General features: G+C 39.1%; 2 protein-coding genes across 7 annotated transcripts; one reads left to right on the forward strand and one right to left on the reverse strand.

Moving 5' to 3' along the window:
- Positions 1–542: 542 nt before the first annotated feature.
- Positions 543–9,435, reverse strand: MDH1B (malate dehydrogenase 1B). 6 transcript variants are annotated; one of them, XM_061455653.1, is made up of 10 exons: positions 9,300–9,435; positions 8,896–9,008; positions 7,844–7,934; positions 7,541–7,683; positions 6,387–6,889; positions 5,162–5,303; positions 4,051–4,214; positions 2,780–2,919; positions 1,902–1,986; positions 543–937 (listed from the first exon to the last, which is right to left on the reverse strand). In XM_061455653.1, the coding sequence occupies exons 2-9, from the start codon at positions 8,985–8,987 to the stop codon at positions 1,918–1,920; spliced, it is 1,344 nt and encodes a 447-aa protein (XP_061311637.1). In that variant the 5' UTR covers positions 8,988–9,008; positions 9,300–9,435; the 3' UTR covers positions 543–937; positions 1,902–1,917. The 6 variants fall into 6 exon arrangements, with proteins under 6 accessions (XP_061311637.1, XP_061311652.1, XP_061311645.1 ...); XM_061455668.1 differs by having other exon boundaries at positions 7,844–7,975; positions 9,300–9,434; XM_061455661.1 differs by having other exon boundaries at positions 7,844–7,978; positions 9,300–9,434.
- A 767-nt stretch (positions 9,436–10,202) lies between these two features.
- FASTKD2 (FAST kinase domains 2) lies at positions 10,203–22,498 on the forward strand. Its single transcript, XM_061455648.1, has 11 exons — positions 10,203–10,978; positions 11,386–11,489; positions 12,950–13,058; positions 14,587–14,710; positions 17,439–17,578; positions 17,884–18,056; positions 18,452–18,615; positions 19,629–19,850; positions 20,667–20,751; positions 21,826–21,940; positions 22,356–22,498. The coding sequence occupies exons 1-11, from the start codon at positions 10,250–10,252 to the stop codon at positions 22,473–22,475; spliced, it is 2,085 nt and encodes a 694-aa protein (XP_061311632.1). The 5' UTR covers positions 10,203–10,249; the 3' UTR covers positions 22,476–22,498.
- The last annotated feature ends 868 nt before the right edge of the window (positions 22,499–23,366 follow it).

Consider the following 23,366-nt stretch of genomic DNA (forward strand, 5'->3'; position numbering starts at 1 on the left):
ACACATTTCATATACAGTAAGGAGTACACTCTTCCAACTCCCTTGTGATACCCCAGCTTTCTGATCTCCTCTTCCTAAGAATAGTGAGACTCCCCTTCTAATTCTGTCCACATCAGCTAATAAATAGCAAATAAACTCCTCATGGTTTCCTCACATAAGAAGAAGTCTACCCCTGTTCAGAGTTTGAACCTCCACTTGAACAGAAATAATTCATTTATTCCAACTATTTATACCTGATTCAAAGAAGAGGAAACCTTTTATTTTCCTTTAAACATATCTGATAAAAAATTAGCAACTACAATAATATTTCATTTAACAGTCTCCATCTTTTAGGACACCAAAGACATTCAAGTGCAAGTGGTTTATCAGTAATTCTGTTTAGACAAGGACTTAATTAATTCCATGTTTGACTTAAAACATATGAGTAGTCCCTATGAAACTCATGAAATAAATAAGAAACATGAGACAAAAATGGTCTTGTCACTAAGGAGTTGTATGCACTTAAATTTTTGTGTTAAATACCAATTTTGCCTGAGGATACATATTCTTATACAGTACTGTGTTTCGTTACATCTGAGACATAAATCTGGAGTTATAAAACTGCTACTCCTATGTGCTACTCCCAATCTTGCTCTGAATTGTCAAAATATGAACATTTTAGACATTAAATGATGTTTTCAAAATGTTTTACTGGTCTGAAGAAGTAGAAATCCTAGACTCATTAAAGGCTCCATATAAAGAATGTTATATTCACACTTTTGAAACATTTTTCTTCCTACAGATTTCCAGGTTTTTAACAAGGAAGACACTGTAAAAACTGTGACAATGTTTAGCCTTTCTTTGAGCAATGGAAAACATCATTTTAGTATGGGAACTTTCAGCATTTCTCCTCCAGACAGCTCTCGTCAAGGTAAGACAGCAGACAAAGTTTCCATCTCTGTAAGAAGAGCAAAAACAGTACACATTTTTGCCAACCTCCTAAATACTTACATATGTAAAGCGATACGCAGGGCATCTCAGGAAATGAACTTGGCAGTATCATGTGGCCTATAGCTTTTCCACATGCTTCTAAGTATTAGGAAGGGATATTGGAGTTGTTCTATAGAATTTTAGTTGCAATTTCTCACATCATTGCAATTTCAAAAACTTAAGTCAAGATAAACCTGATGTGTCATTAACAACCAAAGGAAATAGCTTCATAATTTATAATGTAGGGATATTTAAAAGGTTTTTCATCTATTGTAACTGGAAGAAGTGGCAGATGTGGCTGCCACTTACTGAGATTGCCTTCTCTATAGAAAGTAGGAATATATCATTTTTTAGCCTATTGTCTTTGGGTGTCTCAACCTTTTCTTCTTCTGACAGGCTTATAGACTAAAGATATTGAATGAACTATTTGGTACTGTAACAAACAGAAAAATAAGATGTTTGAGTTCCAGTTTACAAGGGTTTTTTCCTCTGTTAGAAATTTAACTCTTGATTTCTAGATAGTACAGAATAGTAAAATATAGTAAAAAATAGCTTCAAAAACATATAGTAGGACATTTAGTAAAACGTGCTTTTCTAATGAGAGTCACTTGGCTTAAAAAATTTTATATTTACTAATAACCTAAGATAAAATGTGTAATGCTAACTGTATTCTTTATACTCAGATTTTATATTCATGATCTGTGAATGACACAAAAGAAACTTATCAAAACAAGCCTGCTACCATGCAGGCTTGCCCCTACTATCACCATGTCCCAGGCATAGTCAGGATACATCAGACAAACACATTGTATTTATAGTCATTTCTGAATGATTTTATATCTATTTTAAATGGAAGGGACAGAAAATAAGAATACATTACTTAAATTCACACTTAAAATTTGATCTGATCTTTTATGGGGAGAAAAACTCACCCTGACGTAAATATTTTTAACCAGTGATTTTATCACCTCCGTATGGTTGCATTTCTTGTATTTCCTTTAGTGCAACGAGCTTTTCCTATTGGAAAAAAAATAATGGAATGGAAGAATGGAAAGAATGGAGGAGAAAAAAATTAAAAGATAAACAAACAAAAAACCCAAACAAACAAAACCCAAACCAAACAACACAGCTTTACTATCACTCATTCTTTTCATCCACTCTAATTTGTAGCACAAACTTAAAATATGTTACAATCAAATAATCCTTGCATGTTACTAGTATGACTGAAGATCCTGAAATCTGACAGAAGCTAGAATGTAGAGCTTGGGACCAGTCTTTTTAGTATTTTAAATTTAGTCAACTTAAATTATTCTTGTCTCACTAAGTGCCAAGAAGTCCATGATGAAATTATTTCCCGCCAATTTCGTATTTTCTGAAAAATCCCTAATTCTAATGACATCTGCCCTTCATTCATGCAGAGTCACAGCTATAAAGATCCCAAAGATATGTCTCCTGGCGTATATAAACTACTCTGAATATTACACAAACAAAATCAACATCAGCAACATGGAATGTAGAAACATTAAATTAAAGCTCATATTTCTGTTTTGCACAAAGCTTGCAGAACTTGGGGTGCAAATTCTACACTCACATAAGTAAACTTATCATTTCCTTTCTGGGCAACAGAACAGTCGTCTGTTCATTTCAATATATTAATAGTACCTTACACTTATAAATACCTGCATTTATTATACTTAAGTGCATATGTGCAGTTTGTCTAATGTTTGGTGTCAAGGTCTCAGTATTCAAAATTATACTGGGAGGTACCCATAGATGGCAGAATGGGCATATTCTTAGAAGAAATCGTCACCTGAATCAGCTCATGGGCTAAGCATCCCAGAACTTCTCGGGTCTTTTTATTGATTTTAAATTCTGTCATGACTTCCCAGTTACCATTCTGGAACCTCACTGGCATAGAGAAGACAATACCTTCAGGAACACAAAACTGACCTGAAGAGAAGGGAAAATATGACCCAAACGTATTATTTCTGATTAAAAGACACTTGCAAAAGTCTGCAACTGTAAGATCTTAGTATAAATGGACACTGCATTCCCTTTTTACTGTAACTTCTTGTTTTATTGAGATTTACATTAATCATAGAAACATAAAATAGTTTTGTTTGGAAGGGACCTCTAAAAGATATATAGTCCAACCCCCTACAGTGACCAGGGATATTTTCAACTAGATCAGGTTGCTCAGAGCCCCATCCAAACTGATCTTGAATATTTCCAGCGATGGGGCATCCAAGACCTCTCTGGGCAACCTGTGCCAGTGTTTTCGCCACCCTTATTTCTTAATAAATTTAATAAATGTCTTAAAAAATTTCTTCCTTATATCTAGTTTAAATCACCCCTCTTTTAGCTTAAAATCATTACCCCTTTCTCTACTGCAACAGGCCCTACTAAAAAGTCTGTCCCCATCTTTCTTATATGTTCCCTTAAGTACTGGAAGGCTGCTATCTGGTCCCCCTGGTGCCTTCTCTTATCCAGCCTGATCAACCCCAGCTCTCTCCACCTTTCTTCATAGGAGAGGTGTTACATCCCTCTGGTCATTTTGGTGGCACTCCTCTGGACCAACTCCAACAGGTCCATATCTTTCCTGTGCTGTAACACAATTGCTGTTAATTTTACATCTTAAAAAGGGGGATTTTTCCTTTTTTTTTTTTTTTTTTTTTTTAATTTCATACAAGAGTCAAATGGCTGTTGTGAAACCTTCCATTTATTGGGGTACATAACTACACAAGAAGAATACGCTTTCATAGCTTAGGCTTAAAGAACTACAAACAGTCCTTGCACAAAACTCATACTCCAGAAAGCACTTAAACTAACAGACTAAGAGACAATCTGCAACAAGACAGTATTAACCTAAGAGGTGCTTGTAAGAAGTGAGTATCAAATCACAAGCTCTGGAGTGCAAAATTACTTAGATTTGGAGGTTCTTATGCTGAAAAAAATTCTCAGGCTCCCGCTATATCATGATTATTTTACAAGTTTTTATTAAATTAAAAATCTTGAATAAAAATAATATTATACACACTGGGGAAAGCTACAAGAGAATATGTAGTGCAAAAGTAGAGTTACCTTCAGTACGTATTCCCACAGAAACAATCTCCTTAGGAGGAGAGCCGTGGTACCAGTATCTTAGTACAGTGGCCACTGAGTGAGCAGGTAACATTCCTCCATAGCAACAGAGCTGGGAACTCAGTGAACTCTGTGCAGATTGCAATTCTGAGTGGATCCATTCTCTAGCAATAAAAAAGGGAAGAAAAAAGAAGGAAAACTAAGGCAACTGCAGAAAGACTAGTTGTCTAGAGAAAAAAAAAAGAACGAACTAAACCTGAGGGAAGAAAACAGTCAAAACTTACTTAGACTTCACTGCTGAAGGCAAGGCACCTAAAGACAAAATAGGGTCTAAAAAACAGTGGCTCAAAAGGTAACAACAAGCACTACTTACCTGTGAAAGTCAGGTCACTTACTCAAGTCATAACCTCTATCATTACTATTTACATGTATTACTGTCTTCTGTAAGAACCCAGCCATGAATCATAATCCCCCTGGGCTAGGCACAGGACAAGTGTAGAATAAAAGAAACCCCTGCTGTCCAGTAAATGCTAGGTTTAATCAGAGTGGGAGTTTCAGATAGCCAGGCCTTAGTGTATGTCATATCTGCTGCCTCTCACTACACCACTAACCCTTTCTCCCATACTTTCAACAAGAAGCTATATAGTGCCAGGTATCTTTTCTACGTATGTGAACAAATTGTCTATTTTGGGAAAATGACAATATTAATGCCCTTAGGCTATATGTTCAATGGAATACAGGTACCTCAAGATGTAGACATATGTTTAGTATTATTTCGGAGTTTCTTCATGCATACTAGACATCGAAGTCTGGACTTCCATTACTTCTTATGGGCAGCTCATGATATGATAGAAGAGAAGCACACTTAATGCGTAGGAAAGTACAGTTATAAACAAAGTTGGCAGGAAAGTCAGAACTCAGCTTCTCAACTTCTGTTGCAGACCGAGTACTTCAATTTGAGTTTTCCTTTATTATGCACAGCTCTAGTCAGTAAGGACAAATATTGAAAACAAAAAACCTTTCTTGATGTTTAGTATACAGTTCAGATAACCATGAATTAAAAGCAGTTATCTAGTTTTACCTTAAAAAAAAGATAAAATCTGTACTGTACCTATCATAAATCATACTCAACAGAGGACGTGAAAAATCAGCTGGGCCCCAAATAGCACTGTCATATCCATAAAGTTTTGCATGTGACAAATCAATGTAGTTAGAGCCAGTAATATTGCCCCAAACAATGACGTTTTTAACTCCTGCAATAGAGGAAAATACATAGATTACCAAAGACATAGACAAATACTTTCACAACATAGGCTGGACCATATGACCTAAAGAAATCCCTTTCAAGATGAATTATTCTTCAGTTCAGTGTCCTGCCTCAATAGCAGAAATCATTTGATCTGAAAAAATAAACAGGGTTCTCTATAACATTTGGAATCTCATCACATACTGAAAAAAGAACTTTTCCTGAAAAGAGAAATTTATATCATGTTATTGTACGTAACAGAAAAAACCTAGTAAATACTTAGCTGTCAGAAACCAAAACAAATCTTGTAACAAATATAAAGCAATGTTCCTTTTAAAATCCTGTAAATGCAAAAATAGAAATCCTAAGTAAAAAAATTTATTAAGAAAAAAATATCTCCCTACTTTGGTACAAGAGGAATTTCTCAAGTAACCTGCTGATAGGCTATTCAGCCTATTTATTTATTTTTCTATTTTATTAGGCTCCAAAATATCTAGACTTGTCATTGATGACCAGGTCCTACCCCTGTAATACTGAAAGAATGCTGATGCTGAGCAGGCCTTTGGAGCACACTTTCGCTTTGCAGCGCAGAACCATGTAAATATAACCAAGCTATAAGAATTGACCTGAGGAAGAAAGCTAATTTACCCAGAAATAATACAACAACATAGTTCTACTATGCTATCGTTATCTGCACAACAGTATGTTGTCATGTTTATTCGTAGATAGTCTGTGTGTCTCCAAAATAATAATGTGCTTCAGAATGCAAATGCAAGTGCTAGTTCCGGACCTGCAACACAGCTCAGTCCTTCTTAGCATATTTCCAGCATGAAATACGCATCAGAATGACAGGGCTGCATCCAAGAGTTAGCAAAAGAACTGACATTCATGGGATCAGGCACAGATCCAGATAGCAGTAAGCACAGAGAATGGTAGTCACATCCTGGCATTCCCTAGTGCTATACAATTCAGTATAAAGGGTGCACTGCTGTGCTTGCATTCCTGCGTGCATATTAACTGTGTTCTGCAGTGTACTCCCAAAGGTGTCCATCCACTGAATTCTCCAGATGTTACCAGAACACATAGTCACCTGCTACATTTGTATTCAGCTTCCTGGCCAGTGTGGCTTTAGTTGCACTTTCCCAGGTTGTCGCAACGGCAATGACATTTTTAGGCTTAATGGACGGGCCATATGTCATAATCATCAGCGCCTTAAGGTTCACAAAGGTTTTTCCTGATGAAATTACTCTGACTTCACTCTTGGCATTCTTCTCAATCAAGGGAGCATATACTTGACAGATCTCACTCACTTCTCTTATGTAGTTCTCACGGGATTGGACTTTACAGTTTAAGAGGACATCATCAAGAACAATGACAACATCGGCTTGAATAAAAGCCTCATTTATTTCAGTGTGCTCTGAAATACTGCGGAGGAGTGGGAGAGCCATGTCTTCAGCTTCCATTACAATACCACAAAGAACTTCCTTAGACTGGTCAGTGTCAAGCAAATGGATACTGATTTCTGTGGTCATGCCAAACACTTCTCCATTTGCCAACAGAGGGATCAGGTGATAACAGATTGGAGTTGATGCACTGATAAGAGAGTGAGATAGAAAAATTATAGTTAACAACTAACCACTGCTTGTTTGGAAGAAGTACAGAAATAAAACCAAAGATCTTTCTTTTGTATTTATGTTTAAACAGACCATCAGTTTGGATTACTCCTTCTGTTATTTTAACAGGTTAAAATGTACAACAGTTGAGTCCTCCTTTCATTTGAAGGTTTTTCCATTCTATACATTCCACACACCACTTAAAAATTGTTGTCTTTAAAGAACCACATTTTTTTAAAAAGATGCTCTGTTAGGACTACCAGAAACAAAGACATTTCTGAAGCTACAACTGTAATAGACACTTTACTTAAGTACTTCCCAAAACATTCAATGCAAGATAGTTGCATTACAAAATTCCTAGGTTATTTTGTAAATACTTGCTTTTCCCTAAGGTGAACTGGGGTGTAAATGTTGCCTGTTCACATCCCTCAACTAACCCAGTGCAAAACATAAGATAAGTAGGAATGATTTCTAAATTATATACTGAATGCTCATAGTGAGGGGTGCAGAACCTGATTCAAATCAGCAAATTACAGATAACTTTAGGTGATTACACCTATTATATGTGATAGGAAAAAGCGCTTTCTTCTGAAACTAAGTGAAACTTCATAGATATTCTTCTTATTCTCACCCGGTGATCCAGATCTGCAAAGGCTTGATAAGATTTTTAGTCTCTTCCTCCTCTTTTTCAACTTCAATATACTCCTGGAGGTTTTCCTCAGCAATGCTTAACATTTCCTCACTCAACATCCTTGAGGTGATGCCGTAATAGTGCTAAGAACAAAAAGGATTATCTCTAACCAAACTAGAACCCAAACACAGCAAGGTAACATTAGAAGGATAGCTCTATTTAGATTTCAAGGATGAATAAAGAACAACAGTGTTATAAGAAGCTGTAAAATATATGTTTACAGTATTAAAGGCAGCTCATTACCTGAGCGTATTCCAGAAAATCATTAAGTCCTCCCAGAAGCAGACCCTTCCCTCCACGGTCCAACAGTTCTCTCCAAATGATAGGAGAACATCTGTGTTCCCATCTATTCATTTCACAGGTGTCATGAAGCCACTGCTAATGTAAACATCCCCACCAAAAGGTTTTAATGCTTTTTCACAACTGATAACAATTAAATGTCACAGTTATAAACATTCTTCTTTCCTGTCAACACAGAGTCATAGAATCAAGTGCTTCACAACTTATGTATCACTGCATGCAAAGTAGTGGGGATAACACAAAGCAAGGCATGGTGATTCACTGTGATACCTCTGCAAAAGATCTAACTTCTGCTTGGTTTTACTGTTGTAATTGTGTTTAGTTGTCTTAATGGTACTGAAAATAGCAATGCTGTGAAGCAGCAAGTAATCCGCAGATTCCTATTCAGCTGCAGAATGTAGGTAAATTGCTATTCAGTTAACTATTTGAGTTACTTGGCTGAGGTGTCAAGCAAAATATAAGAGGTACAAAACATCATAGTACTGTCTATCTCATGAATTAATACTGCATTCTTTTCAGTTCCTCACAGGGACTACAGTGAAGCCATGGCAACACATCTACAACAAAAGTACCCAGAAAAGCCCATCACATCGTAAACAAGTATGTGAGGTTTAATTTCATACTGCCATTGTCATTCAAAGCCCTTGAATGCCAGAAATATTCTTGATAAGTAACAACTCTGAAGGTATATGCAAACACGGTGTGCAAAAGATTTACAGGATGAGCAGCCATTTATACATAATAAAAACATAATGAACTTGAATTTCTTGCTGCCAAAACACAGCTCGAGGCTGGCCCACAGTTTGTGCCCATCTTCGTGCTAAGATTCACAAGAATGCCAGTCTCTCACAACATTCAAACCTTTCCCCCGGCTAGCTCTTGTACATCCAAAGCTGCTTCTGCAGCACCTTTATCCACATATCAAAACACAGGAGAAGAGATGCCGGACCCAAGCCATGGGGCACCTCACAAGGATGTGACTCACAATCCCTTACCTCCCATTTGTCGGGGTGCTGAGTGATCTTGTGAACCCTGAAGTTCGGTAAGTTAGCCTGAAGATAGTCCGCCAGGAGTTCAGCTTTGGCATAGTAAGGGCAGTTAGCCTTACCTGTGAACACAGCGACACCACCACAAACACAAGAAGTTGTGACATTAACTGATAAGGGCTTATACAGACCGAACGCTTTTAAATCGCACTGATTAACAGAGTTTTACATAACCAGCATCCTGTGAGTTCCAAGAAAGGAACGGAGCAGACACATGAGCCAGCCAAGAAAGGGCAATTTCTGGGGTAGAACAGCCTCTTCAGCAAGTGTTTAAGTGGCTGAGGGTGTCACCCCGGGGGGGGGAGGCACAGCAGGAGAGGCAGTCCCCTCATGACGGGACGAAGGCGCCTCACCTGCCACCACCACCTTGGCCATGAGCGCCGCTCCCTCCAACGGTGGCTTCGGCGTTGCTCGGCAACGCGCCGCGCTCCGGGGCGGTTTGTCCCTCGGCCCGCGCCGTCCCTCTCGCGAGGCTTCGAGCGGAGAGCGCGCGGGGGGAGGGCAGGGGCCTCGGTGTCATGGCGCCGCCGCGTGAGAGGTAACGGCGACCGGGCGGCGGGGGTCTGGTGCGCGGCGCAACCCGTCCCGGCGCGGCTGAGGCGGGCAGCGGGCGGCACGGGCCGGGCGGGACAGGGGGGTGCCCCGCTGCTGCGGCCGGGTGCTGTGAGCCGGTGCGGAGCCGCCGAAAGGCCTCTTGTCTCCTGGCGCCGGGCCTTCGGCCCGTACCTCCTGTACCGTATCCCCTTGGGCAGCGTTCCCAGTGCCCGCAGAAAGCGAGCCCGAAACCGAAAAACTCTGCCCTCTGGTGCCTCCGGCATGGGAGTGTTGCCAGTGGTACGGCGGCACGGGGCTGGGTCAGGCTGTTGGCTGTGGCCGCAGCCAGGCCAGGCGGGATTCTGTTAAGCGGAGCTGAAAGTTGGCAGTGACGCACCAGAGCCGTGCCAGGGGCAGGAGAAACGCTTGTTGGGAAGAGGCTTTCCCTCCCGCATGGCTTTTGGTTAAAACAGCAAAGAATGCGGATACTCAGGATGAGTTTGGCTTGTCTTGAGATCTCTAGAGCATAAGAGATCCAGTAGAAGTCTCACTGCAAATCATTTCCCAGGGATCGTTTTCCAGATGTTCATGGGTTTGCTTGGTTGGTTGGTTGGTTGTTTCCTGTAAAAAGTCGTGCATAATTAGGTAATTGAAACTTTAGTAATTGAAAGTTTGGTCATTAATCTGTAATTTTCAATTGTTTTTACAGATGAGTGGTGTTACACAGTTCCTCCAGGATCTATTCTGGTAGAATTTCATCTGATCCCTCATGCTGAGTTGGCATTTAAGAGCTATTCATGAGGCATCAGTCATAATGAATAATAAAATAAATTATTTGTTAAGCACCGTAAGGTGCATGCATAGGTGCAATTCTGTGCTCACTCCCAAATCTTCAGTCACAACCAGAAAACGCGTGTTATGGATTTGCAGGTACAGGGAGCCTCTGGAAAAGGTGAACTTCGGGCGATTACTATTAAATATTTTTCCTCCTTTTTGTGGCCCATCTCTTCGATTTCTGTCTCAAAAGACAGATGTTTTTAGTACAGGTGCTAAGATAGAACCAGAGAAGAGTACAGAGGCTTTGGTAGGTGAGGAGACTCCCCAGAGCTCCTTGGAACTTGAAAAGTTAGATGATTCTGGGAGCCCCAAAGAGAAGCGCGTAGCAGATCATGGTAGTGAACTGTTCTATACTAGTCTCCAGAAATGTACCTGTCCTAGTGATGCTCTGGACTTGTATGAGTCCGCTGTTTCCATTAAGCACTTCACAAACTGTTTAACTACGGTGTGGAGGCTCTTCAAAAACCTATCTGAAGAGCAGCAGCGTTACGAGAAGCAGCTGATCTTTGAGCACCCGGCTTTTGTCAAGCTTTGTCAGCAGCTGCTGCGGGATGCCCGAAGGATGATGCGGGGTGACCTGGTGTTCAGTCTGCACGCCCTGGTGAACCTGGGTGTTCCTCAGAACACTCTCCTGGTCCAGACTTTGGTGAGGGTGTGCCAAGTAAGTATCAAAATCCCTTGTCTCCTAAATTTGGGCTGAAACCTCCGAGCTAACTTTGGGATGCAACATCAGAGAGAGTTGGGTTATATCTCTCGTTTAGTCTGATGTTCTGTGGAAACAGCTCCCATAGGGTGTGTACGTCCAATGTCCTTAATTTTTGAAACCACTGCCTGATTTCAGAAGGATTTAATAGAAGTCTCAAAAATCATGACCTTTGTCAAATCAACTAAATTTGACTGATGAGAGACCTTGTAGCTCACTGCAGTATTAAAGTTCATGAACTGACTTCTTGGGGTGGAAGATGATGGCAAGCACCATATGCCAAGTTATGTGGATTGAGTGGTTGTTTTTCTTTTCTGAAACTTTTACTGGTCTGAAATAATCTGACATTGTGAAAACTTTAACAGGAGAAACTCAATCAATTTGATAACCGATGCATCTCAGTTTTGGCAACTACCTTAGCAGGGATGGATAAAGACAAGAATGTGAGCGCTCTTCAAGCTGGATTACAGTGAGAAAAATACATCTTTCACATGTTCTTCATATTTAAATGTTTGAATATATGTCTTAGAAATCATGGGGGGAATGCACATAAAAGACATGCTGTGGCTTTAGGATGACAGTGGTCAGATAACAGCAGTACAAGACAGTGATTTTTGGCATTGTTTTTGCAGTTCCAAGCAGAAAGGCTTCCGATGACACTGGGTGCTAGACTGCTCTGCAGAGGATTCATATTGTGACTGCAGCTCCAGTACTGTGTTTTTTTTGTGATGCCAATCAAGTCACTTTGCATAGCTATGACTCTTTATCTGTGTGTAGAAAGGAGGTAATGAGACTAGCTTGCTTTGTGAAGTATTTAGATTTGTCATGACAAAAAATGCTGTGCAACAGCCAGGGAATATTTTCTTTTAATTTAATAAGTAAAAATTAAAAATGAAGGCAAATTTAGACTTTCTCTGTGCATCCAGCAAGGCCTGCTGTGGAGTGTAGTTATTTTTTATCTGGGCCAGGGAAGTTTACATGGGTAACCAATCTATGCACTCCCATGAGATTGTTTTTACTGAGGCTGTCACAAAATTTGCCTTGGCTTTTGATCCTTTGTATCTGGTCCTGTTTTGCGAAGGTAGATGTGTTAGTGATATGCAGAAAACAGATTCTCCAGGAAGCTCAGGTACAAATTGCTTGTTAAGTTGGTGGAAAGAAGGACATCCATCTACAGCTCTTGATGTCTGGAGCTCTTGCCCATTTGCAGGAAGCTGCATCTGCAGGGTGAATTTCAGAGCAATGCACTGCCTTAGCAATGCTTCATATTTTTGTAGCTGTGCAGGTATATTTAAGGGTGATTCAGATATAACAATAAAATACCTCCTCCTGAGCTGGAAAAGGAGATGCTAGGATGCAGAACTCTATCTTGTTCTTATGATCTCTCCATGTTATCATCTCGCCTTCTGTTTCTGCAGCCACAGCACTTGTTTGGGTGTTTTGCCTCACTTGCACCTAGTTGGTGGTGTCCATCCCTGAGTTTGCTAGCTGCTTCAGAACTTACCTGCACAGAGATGATTCTGTGATAAAAACGTGCTGCTTTCTGGTTGGTTGTTTTTTTTTGCCTGCAGAACAGTGTTAATTCCTTGAAGTTTAACAGCACTCACATCTGCACAGTCACATGTGCAGGCTGGTCAGGTGCCCCGGCTGTTAATGTATCAGTAGCAACACTGATCTATCACAATAACATTAAGAAAGCATGTATCATTATTTCCATGTGCAAAATATCTGTGCTGCAGCCACATCTTGTAGAGATATGCCAGCCTTGAAAAAAAGGAGGTGGGAGAGGAGCAGGAAATAACAGCTTAGTTTGGGAGTAAGTCAGTGAGGAAGAGTGGGGGTACCTACCTATTTCTGGTGAAGGTATGACAGCTCTGTTTAAACAGTTCCTCTCTCTAGCTCAAGTCCTTCTGTGTGTTTCTTCATCAGATTGCTAGTGGAGCAGCGCATTACAAGTATCAGAGACATCTTTATACTGCATAACCTGATGAAATGCATGGGAAGAGAGACTCCAGTCTTTCTGAAAAAGAAATTAGAGGTAATTTAGTTGTAGGCCCATTTTTACTACCACAAAGCTTGTGCTCTTGCATTGTTCATAAATTGTGTATGATTCTTTTCAGACAGTTAAAGTACAGTAGACAGGTTAAATGCATTTGCTCTACTAATCATAGCCCAGCTGCAGAAAGAGCTTGGATTTGGAGGTTGGGAATAGCCCACCATTAAAGGGGGCAGAAAGCAGTGGAGATGGCAAGAGGAATCAAGGCAATAAAATATGAGTGCCTTCACCTCTTGTTTGGGTTGGCCACATGGTATTTTACAGAAGCACTTACAGGCTGTTCCCTGAATCCGTTACCCAGCTTGTGGCTGGAAGACAAGACAGAAAACTAGTCTGTGATGGGGCTGTGTCCAGTAATGGTATGGGGGAGCAATAGTGGCTTGGAGGACCAATGGCAGTGAGATGGCAGGAGAACTCATCTAACTCATGGCCTTATCTTTCTGTGTATCTGACAGGTCCCTTGGGAAGTACAGTGATTGAGAGCAGGCTGTAAGTTTTATGGTGGGGTGTGCTGGGTTTCTTTCCCTGATTTAAAGGCGTTTTTTGAAACCTTTCAGATAAGGCCTGCTAGTGGTTTTATCACATAGCTGTAGGGCTCTGAAGTCAGAGTTTGTAATAGCATTCGTGAGGAGATGAGGGAAGATACCATTGATGGGAAACTGGGCAAGAACAGAGCAGTGCAGGGGGCTCACGCAATATGTTAGGTGTAAGTAAATCATAAAACCTTGGGCAAGGTACCACTTTTACAAGATGGTGACAAGCTGGCTGTGTAGGAATACGGAACTGAGAAGTAAGTACCATTTTTCCATGTTAACTGAGGGAGCACTTAATTTTGTGAGCCCACTGGGTGCTATTTCTAATACTGTGTAATTTCTATTGTAGATAATTTTATATTTAACCTTTGATATGCATGCAGTAAGAATATTGTGTTTTAATAGCCAGTATAGTTTGTAGTCTCATTTTTACTGTCATATCAATCTAATTACTGCTTCAATAAATGAGGTCTCTTTTGTGGCATCAGAGCTGGCCGCCTGTGCATCAGACCACATCTATAGCTGGGTGTCTGTGTTAGGGATAGGCCACTCGGTGTGGTATTGGATCATTTTGAAGGCTTACAGCTTTCACACACATCCAGAACAGTAATTGGAGTACTATTAAATGATTCAACTGTGACAGTTATATTTCTGCTACTTTTTCAAGAGTTGGTAAAAGATAGATATTCAAAGTAGTGGGAAATGAGCTTATTGAGACTTTTTTAAAAAAAACATAAAGGCAGATTGCTGGGAACTTGCATAGTGACATGGCTCTAGAACACTTGATCTGCTATAATTGTGTATTTAGAAGTTGAGAGTAATTACTTTACACTTTTGCTGTTTGTTGCTCCTTTTTCTTTCATGTAAACCTGAACAGGCTAAGGAATTTGTGAAAGTTTTGGTAAAAATGCCTTCACCAGAGAGCAGTGATAATATACCTGAAGAATGAAGGATTAATAAACTCTAATTCACTTTAGATGGCAGTTTTGAAAGAGGTAGACCATCTGACTTTCCCGAATGCTCTGCGTATGTTTTTGGCTCTTGTTGCAATGAATTATTGTTCCATTCCAATCCTGAATGCCTGCAGTAAAAAGATCCAGGGTAAGAAAAAAATGTTTATTAAATTCCCTTCCTTATACCAAATGCTTCCTAATTGTCTTATCTCCCTTTTCTGATTTCCTTTAAAACTCAGGAACATTTTTGGTTTACACTACATTTTAGTGATGTGTTTAACAAGCATCAGGACGGAAAATTACTGATGGACAATGAAAACAAATAGCTCTTATTGTCTCTGCCCTTCTTAACATTTACCTGAATTACATTTTTTTCTCTGCGTTTTTCTATATGTAGAATTTAGGAAAAAGAATGGAATTTTAGGAAGAAAAAGCAGATTTCAGATAAACTTAAATCTGAATCGGAAGTGGACATTGTACAAGATGGATTGGTGGCTTAGCGTGAATAGTTGATAAGCTAAAGGGAATGTAATGTTTCCCTGATTAACTGGATTCAGATATTGAATGTTGCTTAATAACTGACCTCATGCTGCAGCCCAGAAAATAATTAAATGAAAGGTAATGCTTTCATCTTTCTCCATACTTTTACAATACATTTCTTAGGTATATGTGGTCAGTATAAATTGATTCAGACTTAAAATACATCTGAATTTGTATATAAAAACACATTAAGATAGGAAAATAGCATTATTAACATAAATGAACCAGGAGTGTTTGGGATTCATATACAACCTTTATTTCTCCTGGTTCTTAAGTGTTAGGACATACTGGCTTCTCCCATAGGACTTTCATCACACTTAGTACACAGGCTAGACGGCATACACACAATGAGCAGCTACTCTTGTTATTTTCCACCCTAGCTTTCCCATGGCAGAGTCTCGGACATCCAATTCTTAGAAAAATAATAGAGTGCTACAGGAATAGGAACCTATTGTTCTGGGAGGAACCTAGAACAAGGAAATTCTTAGGTTTTTATTTCATTAAACTCAGTTCACAAGTGTCTTGGCCCAGTGGTGTATTTTGGTCTCTTTCTTCTCATGCACCATTGGGTTCTTTCATTGTCTCCAGGCAGGCTGTAAATTCCTTCCTGTCTCTCCTGGTTGTAGCTAACAGGTGCAACTCCTTTATCTTCCAGTTTGCAGTGGTCTCAGGGCCTCTGTTTTCATAACAGCGCAGGTTGTAAATTAAGTTCAACTTTATTTAGGTGGTAGTTAACTGCTTGAGACCTAAGGCTCTAGCAACTTCAGCTTCCCATGCTAAGCCACTACTCATGCTAAGCAAAACCACTCAGTCAAAAGAACTCACTTAAAGGAATTCAGTTAATTAAACTTAATTCACAACAATTTAGTACTTCTTTTTCTGCATTTTTTTAGTACAGGTTCTCAGGGCAAATGATGCTCTGGGGTCAGAGTGTTCAATTTCTGGACAGAAGTCACCCCTATCAGAGGCTCCTGATGGTATATGAAGAGGAGGGAAGAGCACGCTTTAGGGCTGAAGGGGAAAAGAATTCTCTAGCAGGTTTTCCAAGTTCTGTCCTGTTTGTGGGGCTCTCAAGAAAGTGGCCTCCTCTCCCATATCTGGAGACGTGGCCAGAATTGTAATAACTTCATAGGTACTTCCTGAGTTAAATTTTGCAGCAGCAAGGGAGCGACCCAGTGGTGATACTAACTTTCTAATTACACAGAAGAGAGATTAAGGTCAGAGTGACCAGCGACACGAGATTCCATTAGCCTGTTTTCTTTAAGAATACCTAGCATTACAAATCACTTTATTTGATACACAGCTCTCATTGGCTTCCATCACAGTTGTCAGCACTCAGCAGTTCAAGAAAGGAGGTAACAGTGTTTTATGCTGAGCCTGGAAAATCATTGAGCACAACTCAGAGGAGTTCAATTTTCAGGAATTACTTTCCTGCTATCCTCTTGAGTCCTCTGGCAGAGGAAGAAATAAAGTCTAGTTCTACGGGGTGCTGATCCTACTACTGTAACTGTGCTCTTTTCTCTTGTGCTTACTGTCTTTATGACATGTATGAATCTCATTGCAACGAAGAGAGTTGTTGAAGAGTGAACAGATATGTTCAAGGGACAGCACTGTTCTTCAGTACTTAATCCTTTTCATCTCAGGATTAGGTCCATCTTGTGTGGCAAATGAAGCAGCAGTCCTGTGCAGAAGTCTGTTGTCATCTGGCACTCAATCTGTGTCATCACTGCTTATATGCCAGGAGGTTGTGTTACGGTTCTGGGTTTTCCAGTTTGACGTACAGTAATGCTTTAGTGCTTGACAGCCTTTAGTGCTTTTTAGACATAGATTCCTATTTGTGGTTTCCTCCTGGTTGTAAAACCAAATGGGGGAAAAAAAGTAAATTTCATCATGTGCTAATATCTGATCAGTCAGCAGCTTTAGATCCACCTCTTTGTTACGGCCTCGGCGGACATGTTGAGCTGGACAGCCCAAAGGTTCAATCAGTGCTGAAGTGGCTAGCCTGAGGGATTCCATGCTGAGTGCAGGCAGGTGCTGAAAATCAAGAATCCTGGAACAGAAGATGTTCTGGGAAAGCAATCTTCTTGCTGCTTGTGTTCATTTGTCCCCATTTTCTGATTTATCATTCTAGCTTGACCCAGCCTCAGTTTCTTCATGTGTTCTAGCTCACTTGGCTTTGCCTGGGTAGTCTCACTCTATTCCCCAGTTCCTTACCTGATTTTGTTTGTTTTTCCCCCTGGCATTCGTCCCTCATCCAAACTGTTCCCACAATGTCTCCACCCTACATTTCCTGTTGCTTTGCTTCATTTGGCCTTCTTTTTGCTCTTCTGTTACAGAGCATATCCATGATATTCCATTTCGGCAGCTAATTGTCATTCTGGAAGCTTGTTACAGTCTCCAGTACCGTAATGTGAAACTGTTTTCAGCATTAGCAGACTATGTTAATTCTACTGCCAGCATTTGGGACAAAAGACAGGTAAGTCTGAGACCAAATAATTTTACAGTGATACTAGTAGAGTATCTGGTGCTTTCCATCTTACCTTTCCTCATGTTTATGTTTGATCTTTGGAGAACAGATTTTCTTAGGAATACCAGTCTGATGAAGTTGATACAGTTAGATTTTTAAAATGCTCTTCTATTTTTTGATGAATAAAGAAACAAGAAATAAAATGGGTGTTATATTTTGAAAAATTTGCTTTCATTAGTAATGCCTTTTCTGAAATCAGCGTTGGATCCACTTCACTGGCTTTCTTGACCTTATAAAACTATCTTTTCTTTTAGATTATGCTTTTTCTTTCTGCCTGCGAGACACTTGGCTTTCAGCCTACTGAGTTGATGGGTATTTTTGCTGAGAAGGTGACAGAAGACCCTGAATTCCTCAACTTGAAAAACCTTATGATTGTTCTCCGAGTATATTCACGACTCAACTATGTTCCCAGAGACCAAAATCATCTGTAGGTTTTCGTTTAGAATGCCTGATAATATACTGTGTAGTCACTGTAGAGTAATGTATGGCAACTAGTATTTTGATTTCGATTATGCAAAGGGTTAGTAATCCTGTTTTTTTAATCTGTAAGGTAAATTTGCTGTGTCTTTTCACATTTTTTTTCTACATAGGATTTTTTCTCTGCAACTGAAAATGGAGACATTGGTTCTAGAGTGATCAGGCTACTAAATCTGTTGATAGGTAGCTGTATCCCCAAAGAATAATCAAAAGCTAATTTTAAGATTACACAACATATGATTATACAAGATAACAAAGATTTCTAGCTTGTATTTTTGTTTGAAATCTGTATTTTATATAGCCTTATTTGTGTATTTAGATACTTTTCTTCTGCTTTTGGAAAAGGTTTTTTGAGACTCTTCATAGCTGCTTGAATAAGTTCCTCCCTCAGATTTCCAACACAGAACTGCTGAAGGTGGCATATTCATTTTGCATCTTAGGATACCTTCCTCATCATGCACTTGATACACTGATGCAAAAGGACAGCAGGAATGAACTTCTACTGTCAGGTCAGGCTTTACTTTATCATCTTTTTTTAAAAGTGATATTCTGCCTCCATTTGTAATTTGTTGTAATTGTGTTAAAAGTTTAGAATTTAAAGAATGCAAACATGATTAATAGTAAATTTGAAGTCCTGTAGGTGAGGCTAACATAGTAATGGTGATCTAAGTGATCTCTTTCTCCACTAGGGCATCAGGCTTGTCTTAGGCCCCATAATTTCAACAGTTGAATAGTAGGTGTGCACATGGAGAGAGGTGAATACGAGATCCATGGAAAAAGAAGTGTGTAAGAGCCAGGGGTTCCATCTTCAACAGATGTTGAGGCATTTTTAAAAGCACAGGAAGTCTCAGCCTTTGTAAACCAACTTTAGTACCTGAAATCATGAGTCAAATTTATACTTTTTGTTCTGTTGTTGTGCTGAGTTATAGTGAGGAGCTTGGAATTTGTTTGTAGTAGAATTTGGTTTCCACATCACAATTCTCTACAGCCAGTAGATTAATTCAGCAAAGTAGAAATTCAGTGTAGAGTAAACCACTGTATCTTGCTGTTGAGTGTGCTGTGACTGAACATAAAAGCTGTAAAGCTGTAACTGCTTATACTGTGTGCAGCTTAGTACTATTACAAAGTACAGTTTCTAAATTATCACCAAGTCTGATATTGCTTTTTTGTTTTATAAATAGCCGCCTGGTTGTCTGGATTTTATAAATGTTTTCGTTCATACTTTCTCATTCCATGTTGGACTCCTTAAGTCTCTTGTAATAACTGACAGCATGCACAGAGCTGTGTACAATAGACGGGAAAGATGGATAAGCAGACAGGTCTCAGCTGTAGACTTCAATATTATTATTGAATTGGTTATGTATATTTAACAATACATTGAAGATAATATTCTGTAAAGAAACAATTGGGTTTTGATTTCTATATTGAAATTCATTTGCTCTGCTAGAACAGAATGACGATAAAATGAAAAATTCTGTGAGATGATACATTGGATTTAATATTTTCTTGCATCCTTTTTCAGAAGATCCTCACAGAGAACAAAAGGAGATTATGCTTCGCTGTGTGAAAGTGTGTATGGAACTTGATAGCCCTTCCTTCACAAAGCCTGCATTTGTACTGACTGAGAATTCCTCCTCATTAGTATCTCTTAATCTCAGAAAGGCTCGGGAGGCACTGATAGAACTTCTGGGAGATGAGAACATGTTTCAGCAAAATGTTCAGCTGCCATATAAATATCATATTGGTATGAAGCCAAATTACTGTTACATTCTTTTTAATGTAGATTTATAATCCCCAGAATAATAAGATGGCAATAAATTTGCATAGGGTGTAAGTGATTAAAAGTGTAGACATAGTCTTTTAACAAATGATGTTGTTGATTGGTGAATATACTTTCTAGGATGCTTATGTTAAAGCATTTAAGTCCATTTACTAAAACTTTATGATTGCTCTTATTTACAAAACTGAGTTGGACTTTCTGTTAAGCATCAGTGAGCAGATGTTAATTGTACATAAATCCAATATGGCCAACTGTTTTACAGAGTTGACATGTCAGTACTAAATCACATGAGAAACAAAGCTAAACAGCAGCTGCCTTTTGTTAAGTTCTGGCTAAGGTTTGGGTTTTATTTTCATTTATGAAATGGGATATGACTTTCGACAGGTAATTGTTTCATAACATTTGGTTTCTTTTATATTTTTATATTGCTTAATTTTTTTGCCAGGTTACCAGTTTTTCTGTATTTGTAATACTTTTCTTTCTAAATATTTCTAATGAGGCATCAGATTATAGGAAAATCTGAGTAAGGATGACAGCAGTACTTTCTTTGGACTATGATTTCACTTGCATAAAGTTACATCAACAGGGTTGTTTTTTTTTGGAGATGTGCAAGCTATAGCTATTTATATTGGTTACAGGGAGGGAAAAGTCATCAGTAATATATAAATTACTGAAAAACAGCTATTAGAAACAGGGCAATGATGGCATCTGTTAACTTTTTCAAATGAGCTGTTCATCTGAAAGCAGTTTGAACAATTAATGTTTTCTTTTGTTTTCCAGATTTTGAAATCAAAATAGATACAGACAGAAAGAAGGTGCTCCCAATACCTGCAACAGATGATCACACTGACTCAAGTGTTCAAAGGTGTCTTTTTTGACTGCATGTTTTTCTAGCAGAATAGTTTTATTTGTATGTATTCCATCCAGTTACTTCTTTAGTTCAGTGATTAGCATAAGCAAAGTACATAACTTGTTAGTTGTGCTCACTGAAATAGACAAAAAATGCCATGCCAGTTCAGAGCAGCAACGCATCCAGCTCACTACCTTCTTCTAGCAGAGGCTAAAATTTAATGTTTCAGAGAAAGAGGCAGGAAACATCACAGTAATCTGATACTTGTACTTCAAAACCTGTATCCATTATGACTGAAATCCCTTCCAAGAAATTGCTACATTATGGTTTTAAAATTCCAAGTATTTGTGTGTCCAATGAAGCATTCAGTTATTCTCTTAAGTCTCTAAAATGTGCATCTCAGTGGTATGTTATGGCAATTAATTCAGCTGCTGAAATGTAATTTAATTAAAAGGGATCATCATACCACATTTTAGTGATGAAATTAATCTTGTGTGGAAGAGTGACCTCCCAATAACTGAAGTGGGACATACATCATTTAAGTAATGCTTAAGTAGAATTAGGTAATACACATTTATGTGCTGGATCACTGCACAGCAACATATTTTGTACAGTTTGCTTTTTGGGAAAAGAGAGCTAGTGAATGGTGTAGCAGAAGCTACCTGCCAGGCTTCCAAGGCATGCAGCTTTCCTCACCCTTCCAAGCAGGCTTTTATGGCTGGAAGTAATTGATTCTAAATATTATGAAAGGATCAGAGTAAATGCAGAAGCTGTCAAAATAATGTAGAATTTTGTATGATCTGCTTCCTTCTCACTGTGGGAGAGGCAAAGATCTAAGGAGAAAATTCCATTGTAGGTATTTGGGTAGATGCTGGTGCTTCTGTGAAGCTCATGGAAGAAGAGAGGGTCTAAATTAATTAAGTCTGGAGAAGGAAAAGGATAATGGAATTTGTGCAGTACTGATATTTTTACCTATCAGATAGAAAGCTATATATTCTGCAATGTTAAAAGACATCATTGAATCATTGTCTTAAAAATGCTTATTCTGCATTTGTACAATGGAGTCTTGCCTACTCTTCTTGGTTGTAGACTGGCTTTACTCTTTGTTCCTCTGTCTGCCTTCTGTTTGGGTTCAACACACCCCCAAGGGAAGCTGGCAATGAAGAAGCGGCATCTAAATAAACTGGGCTATCATGTAATTCTGGTAAGAGTTACTCTCTCTGTCCTGTTATCAGCACAGTGATGAGTATGTGTGGTAGAGCAGGCTTTGTAGTTAATGGTGAGCCTCATCTAGAGAGGTAATTGTATAGGTGGTGTCCCTGGGGAGAAGGGACAGAAAAACTCTAAAAGATAAGCTACCACTTACCATTATCAGCAAAATAAATATAATCACAGTTCAGGGAAAATGAAAGGTCAAGCCCCTGAATTGCTTTTTACCTAAAGAATTATGAGTCTTTGACATATTTCCCTGATTTTTATAGAATAGATGATTCAAGTCAGCTTGTTTTCAAAGTACATTGACTCTCTATGGCCTTCCCATGACTGAGCACTTAGTTTGAGGGACCAGCCTAGTTTGCTGAATACAAGAGAACTAACGTACTCTGTTTCCTTTCTTCCAGATCTTGAACAAGAAGTTTCAGGAAATGACAAACGAAGATGCTGTTGAGTTTTTGAAAGGAAAAATTTATCCAGAAAATCCTTTCCCTCCTTCTGAAGTGACTGTGCAAGATAATAATTAAAATAAACATTTTGGGTCTCCTGATCTTTCTTTTTCCTGTGTAATTCATGTAAGGTTTTAACAGAAGAGATAAGCAGTTTTATACACAACTGCCTACTGCAAAGTATCGCAGATTGAGAGAAGCCTGTAAAAAGAACAGTGCTGATAGTGGGGGTCTTCTTTAGCAGAAGGAGCTACTTGATTAACCCAAAAGCATCGTGACATGCATTGCTGTTGAAACGTCTAAATTTTATCTTCACTTTGCTTCCCCTCCCCATGCCCCAAGTCAACTTTTTCTCTTCTGGGTCAGGGAAAGGAACGTTCTTGGTAACATTTACTGGTAAAATCCATTTGTTGTACTGGACTTGCTGAAGTCCTTAGTAAGAGCATTGGAATGCTCAAATTACATATATTTGCCAACAACAGCTTGCTTGTTTCTGCAGTGTAATCTGATCTTCAGTCACAGTTTTGCTGTACTACGGCCACAGCCCAATGGTCATGAAGGGAAACAGCAGTACTTCCTACAGTTACTGTGTGCTACCTAACCGTGGTGCCCTTGCTTCACTTTCTAGCTCCAAGCACTACGTTCTTTGTCTTTCTGAAGTAGCGTGGACACGTGGTTACCATATTACAATGATGAGATAAAAACGGTGATAAGGTGAAAAGAAAATAATGTGCTTAAAAAAAATTCACTGTCCAACTTCTTACAGAACCTATAGGTAGGATATGGTTCACATTTATGGAGGAAACTGCAACTAAAGCAGCATTGTCGCAGCAGTCTGGCATAAAGAGCAGAGAGCGCTGTTCAGCATTTCAGTCTCTGAAATGCAGCACATGCAGTAAAGCAGATTTGATGCAGTTGTGAAACTGAACCACCAGAGCAGGGTTCATCTGCTTAAGTTTGTTGTGCACT

The sequence above is a fragment of the Pezoporus flaviventris genome, unplaced genomic scaffold (assembly GCF_033815535.1).
Source record: "Pezoporus flaviventris isolate CSIRO_AGI_PZ_B2104156 unplaced genomic scaffold, CSIRO_AGI_Pfla_v1 ptg000001l, whole genome shotgun sequence".
NCBI lineage: Eukaryota > Metazoa > Chordata > Aves > Psittaciformes > Psittacidae > Pezoporus > Pezoporus flaviventris.

Bases quoted from the DNA above. Each gene is read 5' to 3' on its own strand.
- FASTKD2 (XM_061455648.1), top strand. From the start codon at position 10,250: ATGCTGAGTTGGCATTTAAGAGCTATTCATGAGGCATCAGTCATAATG. The intron at 14,711-17,438 runs GTAAGAAAAAAA...CTTCTGTTACAG, and splicing joins CTGCAGTAAAAAGATCCAGG to AGCATATCCATGATATTCCA. The intron at 21,941-22,355 runs GTAAGAGTTACT...CCTTTCTTCCAG, and splicing joins TGGGCTATCATGTAATTCTG to ATCTTGAACAAGAAGTTTCA.
- MDH1B (XM_061455661.1), bottom strand. From the start codon at position 9,321: ATGGCCAAGGTGGTGGTGGCAG. The intron at 9,009-9,299 runs GTGAGGCGCCTT...CTGTGTTCACAG, and splicing joins GGCCAAGGTGGTGGTGGCAG to GTAAGGCTAACTGCCCTTAC. The intron at 7,684-7,843 runs GTAATGAGCTGC...TTTTGTTCTTAG, and splicing joins ATTTTCTGGAATACGCTCAG to CACTATTACGGCATCACCTC.